At 36.5% G+C, this 12,423-nt stretch overlaps 1 protein-coding gene across 2 annotated transcripts in view; it reads left to right on the top strand.

Moving 5' to 3' along the window:
* DHFR (dihydrofolate reductase) overlaps nt 1-12,423 on the top strand; it is a 28,293-nt gene that overhangs the window by 9,950 nt on the left and 5,920 nt on the right. For both annotated transcript variants that reach the window (XM_068535590.1, XM_068535589.1), the window contains exons 4-5: nt 762-888; nt 9,251-9,366. In XM_068535590.1, the coding sequence (XP_068391691.1) occupies nt 762-888; nt 9,251-9,366 (243 nt within the window). The remainder of the gene's footprint in view (nt 1-761; nt 889-9,250; nt 9,367-12,423) is intronic.

The raw sequence follows: 12,423 nt of genomic DNA, 5'->3' as shown, positions 1-12,423 counted from the left end.
AGGTAACCACATATTAACAGTTTGAATATCATTCCAAACTACAGTCACTCAAACATATCACTCTTTTTTCCAACATTTTATCATGAAGACTTTAAAGCCTATAGAAAGAATTTTACAGTAAACACCTGTATACCCACAACATAGATTCTATCACATAGATTATTTTATACTATGCTTGTTTTATCATCCATCCAACCATCCATCAGTCTTAATATTTTTATGCTTTTCCAAGTAAACTGCAGACATTAGTATATTTTCCCCTAAATAATTCATTATATATCTCATTAACTAGAGTTTAATATTACTTTACTGTTTTTTTCTTTTGAAATAAATATTATGTACAATGAAATGTACAAGTCTTACATGTACATTTGCTATATTTTAACAAATATATGCACCTATGTAACCCCATATCAAAGATATAGGACATCACTGTCACTCCCAGAAAGCTGCCTCAGGCCCCTTCCCAGTGAATCTTTACCCCATCCCTCCGGAAACAACTACTATTGTGATTTTTTTTCCACCACAGATATCATGCAGTATCACAAGTGGTTCTGTTTTTGATTCATTGTAGACCATACATACCCAAATGTGGGTTGAATTTATTGGCCATGGGCCATACTGATGTTAAATGCTTTTTATTGAAAGGTTTCATATTTATGATGATTTTAATTTTATAATTACTGCCTCCTAGTCAGATTATTTGACTAGTATGAATGGGGTTTATAGAAATTATGTGTAATTCTTTCTTGTAATCTCAGGGAACCTCCACAGGGAGCTCATTTTCTTGCCAAAAGTCTGGATGGTGCCTTAAAACTTATTGAACAACCAGAATTAACAAATACAGTGGACATGGTCTGGATAGTGGGAGGCAGTTCTGTTTATAAGGTAAGTAACGTTATCTGTGACTATAAGGAAATAGTCTACCCTCTTTCTTTCAGCTTCCCTGCCATCTCAACTTTAAAAAATTAAGCCATGAGCAAAGGAAGCACATTATTTCTCCTGGAAGTTAGACATATTGCCAATTTGCACTATTCATTTTTTGATACTATCATACAAAGTAAATGAAAATTTTAAAGTAAGTTTTTAGGTCTGTACCAGTCTATTTTCAATTCAAAATAGTTGATGTTTCCAATTTTAAAAACATTCTAAATCCTTCCTGAGAATTGTACTTGCACTGCATTGTCTTCTCCTCCCTGGATGTGCCTAGATACATTAAGCTATCATCTTTTCCTCAAGGATAAATATTATGTCCCTTACTGAGGAAAGGCTGTGGCTCTCCGTTGAAATACACTGACTAGATGTATGTGAACTTGTTCAAAGCACGAGACTTTCCCTCAACAATTTTCATATAAAGTGAGGGTAGGGGGAAAGTGTTACATGATTTCGTATCATAAGGGAAGACACTGTGTTAAATAGAAAATATTCCTTTTTCTTGATACCAGATGACTTCCAGCTTTAAAAATTTTTGAGGATAATAAATAGAATATTATAACTCTTTTATAACACTGAGGAAAGATTACATTTATGGAGAGGAAAAATCAGCCCCTACCCTTTGTGGCTTGTCGTAATATATGAACACTGAAATTATTTTGGAAAGAAGTATACGAGGATCCTAGGTGGCATTATTAAAACTCTGTTTCTTGGGTTCCTGTTTCTACAATCTTTAACGTTCTCCATTTGTAATAGGGGGAAAATGGACATTTTCCTTTGATCTTTTCAGCCAAAAATGAATTTCTAAGAAAATAAGTTGTTTATTTTGCTGAGTGCCAATCACATTTTGAATGATTCAATACCATAGTCACTTGAAACTGTATTCTTTAAACAATATAAGTACTTAAATACAGTTATATAATTTAATATATCTGTACTTATATAAATAATAAAGAAGTAGAATCTGTAGGTTTTTGCATTATCCGCGTCACATCACACTGACTTACAGAACATTCGGGACTACCAGCCTGTTTTTGTAAATAAGGTTTCAATGGAACACAACCATGCCCATTGGTTTAGTGTTGTTTATGGCTACTTTTGCCTACAAAGGTAAGAAACCATATGGCCCACAAAGCCTAAAATGTTTACCATCTGACCCTGTACAGAAAAGGTGGGCCAGGATTATTTGGCCTGAGGCAACCCAGCACTGGAGCCTACAGGCCCTTTGGTGGGGCTAATGGCGGACTCTGGGAGGGCTCACACCAAGGAGTACTTCCCAGAACTTCTGCTGCCAGTGTCCTTGTCCCCGTGATGAGCCCCAGCCACCCTCCGCCTCTGCAGGAGTACTCCAACACTAGTAGCCGTGTGGCTGACAGGGTCTTCGTGCTCCAGCCGGGAGTCAGGCCTGAGTCTCTTGAGGTGGGAGAGCCAAGATCGACATTGGTCTACCAGAGACCTCCCAGCCCCATGTAATATCAAATGGCGATAGCTCTCCCAGAGATCTCCATCTCAACACTAAGACTCAGCTCCACTCAACAACCAACAAGCTACAGTGCAGGACACCCAATGCCAAACAACTAGCAAGACAGGAACACAACACCACCCATTAGCAGAGAGGCTGCCTAAAATCATAATAAGTGCACAGACACCACAAAACACACCACTGGACGTGGTCCTGCCCACTCGAAAGACAAGATCCAGCCTCATCCACCAGAACACAGGCACCAGTTCCCTCCACCAGGAAGCCTCTACAACCCACTGAACCAACCTTACCCACTGGGGGCAGACACCAAAAACACTGGGAACTATAAGCCTGCAGCCTGCGAAAAGGAGACCCCAAACACAGTAAGTTAAGCAAAATGAGAAGACAGAGAAACACACAGCAGATGAAGGAGCAAGGTAAAAACCCACCAGACCAAACAAATGAAGAGGAAATAGGTAGTCTACCTGAAAAAGAATTCAGAGTAATGACAGTAAAGATGATCCAAAATCCTGGAAATAGAATGGAAAAAATACAAGAAACGTTTAACAAGGACCTAGAAGAATTAAAGAGCAAACAAATAATGATGAACAACACGATAATTGAAATTAAAAATTCTCTAGAAGGAATCAATAGCAGAATAACTGAGCAGAAGAACAGATAAATGACCTAGAAGATAAAGTAGTGGAAATAACTATCTCAGAGCAGAATAAAGAAAAAAGAATGAAAAGAATTGACAGTCTCACAGACCTCTGGGACAACATTAAATGCACCAACATTCAAATTATAGGGGTCCCAGAAGAATAAGAAAAAGAAAGCGTCTGAGAAAATATCTGAAGAGATTATAGCTGAAAACTTCCCTAACATGGGAAAGGAAATAGTCAATCAAGTCCAGGAAGTGCAGAGAGTCCCATACAAGATAAATCCAAGGAGAAACATGCCAAGACACATATTAATCAAACTATCAAAAATTAAATACAAAGAAAAAATATTAAAAGCAGCAAGGGAAAAGCAACAAATAACATACAAGGGAATCCCCATAAGGTTAACAGCTGATCTTTCAGCAGGAACTGCAAGCCAGAAGGGAGTGGCAGGACATATTTAAAGTGATGAAAGGGAAAAACCTACAACCAAGATTACTCTACCCAGCAAGGATCTCATTCAGATTCAAAACCTTTCAAAAAGGAGAAATTAAAACCTTTACAGACAAAAGTTAAGAGAATTCAGCACCACCAAACCAGCTTTACAACAAATGCTAAAGGAACTTCTCTAGGCAGGAAACACAAGAGAAGGAAAAGACCTACAAAAACAAACCCAAAACAGTTAAGTAAATGATAATAGGAACATACATATCAACAACTACCTTAAATGTAAATGGATTAAATGCTCCAACCAAAAGACAGACTGGCTGAATAGAAGCAAAAACAAGACCTGTATATATGCTGTCTACAAGAGACCCACTTCAGACCTAGGGACACATACAGAATGATAGTGAGGGGATGGTAAAAGATATTACATGCAAATGGAAATCAAAAGAAAGCTGGAGTAGCAATTCTCATATCAGATAAAATAGACTTTAAAATAAAGACTATTAATGAGACAAAGAAGGACACTACATAATGATCAAGGGATCAATCAATGAAGAAGTTATAACAATTTTAAATATTTATGCACCCAACATACGAGCACCTCAATATATAAGGCAAATGCTAACAGCCATAAAAGGGGAAATTGACAGTAACACAGTAACAGTAGGGGACTTTAACACCCCACTTTCACCAATGGACAGATCATCCAAAATGAAACTAAATAAGGAAACACAAGCTTTAAGTGATACATTAAACAAGATGGACTTAATTGATATTTATAGGACATTTCATGCAAAAACAACAGAATATACTTTCTTCTCAAGTGCTCATGGAACATTCTCCAGATAAGATCATATCTTGGGTCACAAATCAAGCTTTGGTAAATTTAAGAAAATTGCAACTGTATCAAGTATCTTTTCCGATGACAACAGTATGAGACTAGATATCAATTACAGGAAAAAATCTGTAAAAAATACAAATACTTGGAGGCTAAACAATACACTACTAAATAACCAAAAGATCACGGAAGAAATCAAAGAGGAAATCAAAACATACCTAGAAACAAATGACAATGAAAACACGATGACCCAAAACCTATGGGATGCAGCAAAAGCAGTTCTAAGAGGGTAGTTAACTGCAATACATTTCTACCTCAAGAAACAAGAAACATCTCAAATAAACAACCTAACCTTACACATAAAGCAATTAGAGACAGAAAAACAAAAAAAAAACCCGAAAGTTAGCAGAAGGATAGAAATCATAAAGAGCAAATCAGAAATAAATGAAGGGCTTCCCTCGTGGCGCAGTGGTTGAGAATCTGCCTGCCAATGCAGGGGACACGGGTTCGAGCCCTGGTCTGGGAAGATCCCACGTGCCGCGGAGCAGCTGGGCCCGTGAGCCACAATTACTGAGCCTGCGCGTCTGGAACCTGTGCTCCACAACAAGAGAGGCCGTGATAGTGAGAGGCCCGTGCACCGCGATGAAGAGTGGCCCCCGCTCGCCACAACTAGAGAAAGCCCTTGCACAGAAACGAAGAGCCAACACAGCCATAAATAAATAAATAAACACATACTTTAAAAAAAAAAAAAAAGACTACATTCTTTAAAAAAAAAAAGAAATAAATGAAAAAGAAATGAAGGAAACGATAGCAAAGATCAATAAAACTAAAAACTGGTTCTTTGAGAAGATAAACAAAATTGATAAACCATTAGCCAGACTTATCAAGAAAAAAAGGGAGAAGACTCAAATCAACAGAATTAGAAATGAAAAAGTAGAAGTAACAACGGATACTGCAGAAATACAAAGGATCATGAGAGATTACTACAAGCAACTATATGCCAATAAAATGGCCAACCTGGAAGAAATGGACAAATTCTTAGAAAAGTACAACCTTCCAAGACTGAACCAGGAAGAAATAGAAAATATAAACAGACCAATCACAAGCACTGAAATTGAGACTGTGATTAAAAATCTTCCAACAAACAAAAGCCCAGGACCCGATGGCTTCACAGGTGAATTCTATCAAACGTTTAGAGAAGAGTTAACACCTATCCTTCTCAAACTCTTCCAAAATATAGCAGAGGGAGGAACACTCCCAAACTCATTCTATGAGGCCACCATCACTCTGATACCAAAACAAGACAAAGATGTCACAAAAAAAGAAAACTACAGGCTGATATCACTGATAAACATAGATGCAAAAATCCTCAACAAATACTAGCAAACAGAATCCAATGGCACATTAAAAGGATCATACACCATGGTCAAGTGGAGTTTATCTGAGGAATGCAAGGATTCTTCAATATACACAAATCAATCAATGTGATAAGCCATATTAACTAACTGAAGGAGAAAAACCATATGATCATCTCAACAGATGCAGAAAAAGCTTTTGACAAAATTGAACACCCATTTATGATAAAATAACCCTCCAGAAAATAGGCATCGAGGGAACTTACCTCAACATAATAAAGGCCATATATGACAGACCCACAGCCAACATCGTTCTCAATGGTGAAAAACTGAAACCGTTTCCTCGAAGACCAGGAACAAGACAAGGTTGCCCACTCTCACCACTATTATTCAACATAGTTTTGGAAGTTTTGGCCACAGCAATCAGAGAAGAAAAAGAAATGAATCCAAATCGGAAAAGAAATAAAACTGTCACTGTTTGCAGATGATAAGATACTATACATAGAGAATCCTAAAGATGCTGCCAGAAAACTACTAGAGCTAATCAATGAATCTGGTAAAGTAGCAGGATACAAAATTAATGCACAGAAATCTCTTGCATTCCTATACACCAATGATGAAAAATCTGAAAGAAAAATTAAGGAAACACTGCCATTTACCATTGCAACAAAAAGAATAAAATACCTAGTAATAAACCTACCTAAGGAGACAAAAAACCTGTATGCAGAAAACTATAAGGTGCTGATGAAAGAAATTAAAGACGATACAAAGAGATGGAGAGATATACCATGCTCTTGGATTGGAAGAATCAACACTGTGAAAATGACTGTACTACACAAAGCAATCTACAGATTCAGTGCAATCCCTATCAAACTACCAATGGCATTTTTCACAGAACTAGAACAAAAAATTTCACAATTTGTATGGAAACACAAAAGACCCCGAATAACCAAAGCAATCTTGAGAAAGAAAAACAGAGCTGGAGGAATCAGGCTCCCTGACTTCAGACTATACTACAGAGCTACAGTAATCAAGACAGTATGGTACTGGCACAAAAACAGAAATATAGATCAATGGAACAGGATAGAAAGCCCAGCAATAAACCCACACACATATGGCCACCTTATCTTTGATAAAGGAGGCAAGAATATACAGTGGAGAAAAGACAGTGTCTTCAGTAAGTGGTGCTGGGAAAACTGGACAGCTACATATAAAAGAATGAAATTAGAGCACTCCCTAACACCATACACAAAAATAAACTGAAACTGGATTAAAGACCTAAATGTAAGGCCAGACACTATAAAATTCTTAGAGGAAAACATAGGCAGAACACTCTATGACATAAGTCACAGCAAGACCCTTTTTGACCCACCTCCTAGAGAAATGGAAATAAAAACAAAAATAAACAAATGGGACCTAATGAAACTTAAAAGCTTTGCACAGCAAAGGAAACCATAAACAAGATGAAAAGACAACCCCCAGAATGGGAGAAAATATTTGCAAATGAAGCAACTAACAAAGGATTAATCTCCAAAATATACAAGCAGCCCATGCAGCTCAATATCAAAAAAGCAAACAACCCAGTCCAAAAATGGGCAGAAGACCTAAATAGACATTTCTCCAAAGATATACAGATTGTGAACAAACACATGAAAGGATGCTCAACATCACTAATCATTAGAGAAATGCAAATCAAAACTACAGTGAGGTATCACCTCACACCAGTCAGAATGGCCATCATCAAAAAATCTACAAACAATAAATGCTAGAGAAGGTATGGCGAAAACGGAACCCTCTTGCAGTATTGGTGGGAATGTAAATTGATACAGCCACTATGGAGAACAGTATGGAGGTTCCTTAAAAAAACTAAAAATAGAACTACGATATGACCCAGCAATCCCACTACTGGGCATAGACCCTGAGAAAACCATAATTCAAAAGGAGTCATGTACCACAATGTTCACTGCAGCTCTATTTACAATAGCCAGGACATGGAAGCAACCTAGGTGTCCATCAACAGATGAATGGATAAAGAAGATGTGGCACATGTATACAATGGAATATTACTCAACCATAAAAAGAAACGAAATTGAGTTATTTGTAGTGAGGTGGATGGACCCAGTGACTGTCATACAGAGTGATGTAAGTCAGAAAGAGAAAAACAAATACCATATGCTAACACATATATATGGAATTGAAAAAAAAAAAAAAAGGTTCTTAAGAACCGTGGGGCAGGACAGGAATAAAGACGCAGACATAGGGAATGGACTTGAGTACACGGGGAAGGGAAAGGGTAAACTGGGATGAAGTGAGAGAGTGGCATGGACATATATACACTACCAAATGTAAAATAGATAGCTAGTGGGAAGCAGCCACATAGCACAGGGAGATCAGCTGGGTGCTTTGTGTCCACCTAGAGCGGTGGGAAAGGGAGGGTGAGAGGACGATGCAAGAGGGAGGAGATACGGGGGTATATATATGTATAGCTAATTCACTTTGTTATACAGCAGAAACTAACACACCATTGTAAAGCAATTATACTCCAATAAAGATGTTAAAAAAAGAAAAAGAAAGAAAAGTTGGGCCATATATCATTAACTTTGATACAGATCTTCTTTGATACAGATCTTTACTAATCTGTGATTAGTCCCTTCAATTTTTCTAATTTTTGGTACAGTAAGAATTGGTAGGATACTGATTTGATTGGGGCAAGAGAATAAATGATTTAATGTAAGCCATAGTATTGAAAATAAAAAGTAAAATTTGTTCTATGCCCTTTGTATGGAATTTTAAGGATTACACACAGTTGAATTTATATGTGTATGTGTTTTTGTTTTGTTTCAAAAGCTATTTCAAAATCAAGAGTTATTGCTTTCTTGAGTTGCAGTTGGGACTCCTGACTTTGTATTAGAATTTTAAGATATTTGTTCCAGGGCAGTTTTTTTTCTGTATAAACTATCAATAGTACTATAGGCAGTAATAGAAAAGTCATTAACAATATAATGCCAAATGCAATCATTAGCAACAAGAGACAGAATAAATTACCTACTAGCATTGTAACTATCTGCTGAGAAATTGAGGCATTAAATTTTATGTATATGTACTAAGTATGCCCTTGGGATTTTCATTAGTCAAGGTCTCATGAATTTACTATCCTATCCATATATACATATGTAAATTTTTTCTATGGAGGGTAACTAGATAATTTGGGGTTTTTAATTCTTAAACAACAACCAAAGATAAAAGACAAAATTGAATGCTTAAAATGAAAAAAAGAGTTCATATAAGCAAACTAGATCCCAGAGTATGTTTGAACTCACCCTTGTAATTATTGATAAATGATTAGGGCCATTCCCAACTAAGTCATACTTCACAGGGTCCCAAACTGAAGAATAGGATAATTAAATAGCATGCTTTGGAGGTAACAAGATATGTAGCATGTCTCTAATATCTAGCACAAACTTCAGTATATGTAATTAAAGCAAAAATATTAGAGTTTCTTTAACTTTTGACACAGATAAATAAGGAAATTGATGCCTTTTGTTTTGTTTCAAAGGAAGCCATGAACAAGCCAGGCCATCTTAGACTATTTGTGACAAGGATCATGCAGGAATTTGAAAGTGACACATTTTTTCCAGAAATTGATTTGGAAAAATATAAACTTATCCCAGAGTAAGTAAAATGTTATTAATTAGTCTGAAGCACCTTTGGCTTTCCTGCTTAAGAATTATAGAAAAGAGAATGTCTCTTCAGATTGAATTTGAAGTAGCAGTGTGTTTTATAGACAAAAACTATAGGAATTTTTGGATATCTGCTTTAACAGACTTGGGAATGTTCAGGTTTTAATGACTTCACTGAAATCTAGAGAATAGGCATTAGTTCATTCTGTAAGATCAGTGCTTATTTAGCATCAGACTTTGTCTTAGGCATTGGGGATACAGTGTTTACCAAGACAGATGATGTCACTATTCTCCAGGAGATTACATCGTTTATAGTAGAGGAGGACGGTGGCAAATAATAGATAAACATCCAAAGAGTTGCTGTGTGGTAAATTGAAATACTGTGATGTGGTAGATACTGTGTAGTCTGAGAAGTCCTCTCTGAAGAGTGATGTCTACACCAGATCTAAGAAGCCAGCCACACAAAGGGCTGAGGAGAGCATTCCGGAAACCAGAAGTAGCTAGCGCAGAGACCTGAGGGCAGAAAGAAGCCTGGCGTGTTCCCTGAACCTGAAAGCCATGGTGGGCGTTGTGAGCGAGGGGAAGACCAAGAGGGATCAGACCCAGGACAGGTTTAGAGGGTTCTGAATAGAGAGTGATACTCTTCTGTTTATGGGCAATGGGCTGGAGGGGACATGAGTGAAGCAGGGAGACCAGTTACAGTAGTTCAGGTGAAAGATGAAGGAACTAACTTAGTGGTGGAGGTGGAAGAAGATGTTACACTTGATTTACTCTGTAGTTTACTTTGATTTTAGCATGAAACTGTCTGCTTTTGAAAACGTTTTAGTTTAAAAGTGCTTTTCAGCTGTTGGCTGTGCAGAGTAGAAGATTAATTATATCAACACTTTTAGACTAGCTCTTAACACATTCTTTCAAACACTCTCAGTTGAAAACAGTCATTCCTTGAGTGCAAGTTTGATTTTGGAAATACCTTGTAAAAGCAGCATTCAGAGCCAAGTCTGAATAAATGGATGGCCAAGCTTTAGAATAAAGTATATTACTTTACAGAGTAATATAGGTAATGGTCTCAAATCAAATGAAGTTTGTGACTGATTTTCTTGGGCTCTTAACTAGGTCTAAAGAAAACTGGAAATTCTAAGAACTCTAAAAAGTTTCTAAACAGCTAAAGTATAGGCTTTTGCTTATAGTCTCCAAAGGTGACTACTTAGAAAAATCACATTGATTTCATATATATATATATATTTTTTTAATCAGCTGTGTTTCTTTGTCCCACCTTATTTTCTCTTGTACTGCTTAGATTGCTGATTCTCACATTATGTGGATATTGATCTCTGCTATCCCTCATTTCTTACCTTTCTTTTCGCTACTAACAAAAAGAATAGATTACTGTGTGAATCAGCTTCATATTAAATACCTTTGTAAACCCTGTCACTCTCGATTAGACCTCTTTCCAAAGTTACGACCCTTCAAGATCCTTGATAACTTAAAACAAATACAATTCTGGCTCTTTGAATCTTAGAAAATATTAACATCTCCTGAGAAATGATTCACACATCTCAACATTCACCCATTCGAAGTATATAATTCAATGGTTTTAGTATATTCAGAGTTGTGCAGCCATCACCACAATCTTAAGTTCAGAACATTTTCACCATCCAAAAAGAACCCCTGTACACATTAGCAGTCGCTCTCCATTCCCTTCCCCTGCTGGCTCTAGGAACCACTAAATCTATTTTCTATCTCTATAGATATGCCTATTCTGGATATTTCATGTTAACAGAATCATATAATATAAGTCCTTCCTGGAATTGGCTTCTTTCACGGAATTGGCTTCTTTCATTTAGCATACTGTTTTCAAGGTCATCCATGTTGTAATATGTATCAGTACTTCATGCCAAAAAGAATTCCATTGTATAGATTTACTACATTTTATTTATCCATTCACCAATTAGTAGACATTTGATTTATTTCCACTTTTTGGTTAATGTAATGCTGTTTTGAACATTCATGTACAAGTTTTTGTGGGGATGTATATTTTCATTCCTCTTGGGTATAATCTGGGAGAAGAATCACTGGGTCATATAGTTTAACATTTTGAGGAACTGCTGAACTTTTGATAACGTGACTGTACCATTTTACAGTCCCACCAGCAACATACGAAGGTTCCAGTTTCTCTATATCCTTGCCAACACTTGTTATTGTCTGCATTTTTGGTTATAGCTATCCTAGTAGGGATGAGGTGGTATCTCATTGTGGCTTTGATTTGCATTTCCCTAATGACTAATGATGTTGAATATCTTTTCAGGTGCTTATTGGAGATTTATATACTGTATCTTGTTTGGAAAAATATCAATTCACATCCTTTGCCCATTTTTAAAATTTGGTTATTTATCTTTCTATTACTGAGTTTTAAGAGTTCTTTGAATATTCTGGATACAAGTCCTTTATCAGATATATGAGTTGAAAATATTTTCTCCTATTATCTGAATTGTCTTTTCACTTTCCTAATTGACTTTCACTTTTCCTAATCATTTGCCGCACAAAGGTTTTTAATTTTTATGTAGTCCAATTTTTCTATTTTTTTCTTTTGTCGATTGTCCTTTTGGTTTCATACCTAAGAAACCATTACCTAATCCAAGCTCACAGAGATTTTTTCCTGTGTTTTCTTCTAAGAGTTTTATAGTTTTAACTCTTAATTTAGGTCTATGATCTGTTTGAGTTAATTTATATATGCTATAAGGAAGAGGTCCAAGTTCATTCTTTGGTAAGCAGCACACCAGTTGTCCTAGCACTATTTGTTGAAAAGACTATTCTTTTCCCCGACTGAATTGTCTTAGCACGTCTGTGGAAAATCTGTTGACTATAAATGTGAGGGTTTATTTCTGGACACTCGGTTCTATTCCACTGATCTACATGTGTATCTTTATGCCAGAACCACACTGTCTTGATTACTGCAGCCGTGTAATAACTTTTGCGATCAGGAAGTACTAGTCTTCCAACTTTGTTGTTCTTTGTTGTTTTGACTACTCTATGTTCCTTGCATTTCCAC

The sequence above is a fragment of the Eschrichtius robustus genome, chromosome 2, assembly GCF_028021215.1.
Source record: "Eschrichtius robustus isolate mEscRob2 chromosome 2, mEscRob2.pri, whole genome shotgun sequence".
Classification (NCBI taxonomy): Eukaryota; Metazoa; Chordata; class Mammalia; order Artiodactyla; family Eschrichtiidae; genus Eschrichtius; species Eschrichtius robustus.
The sequence above is the reverse complement of the archived record's forward strand: the minus strand, read 5'-3'. Positions and strand labels throughout refer to the sequence as shown.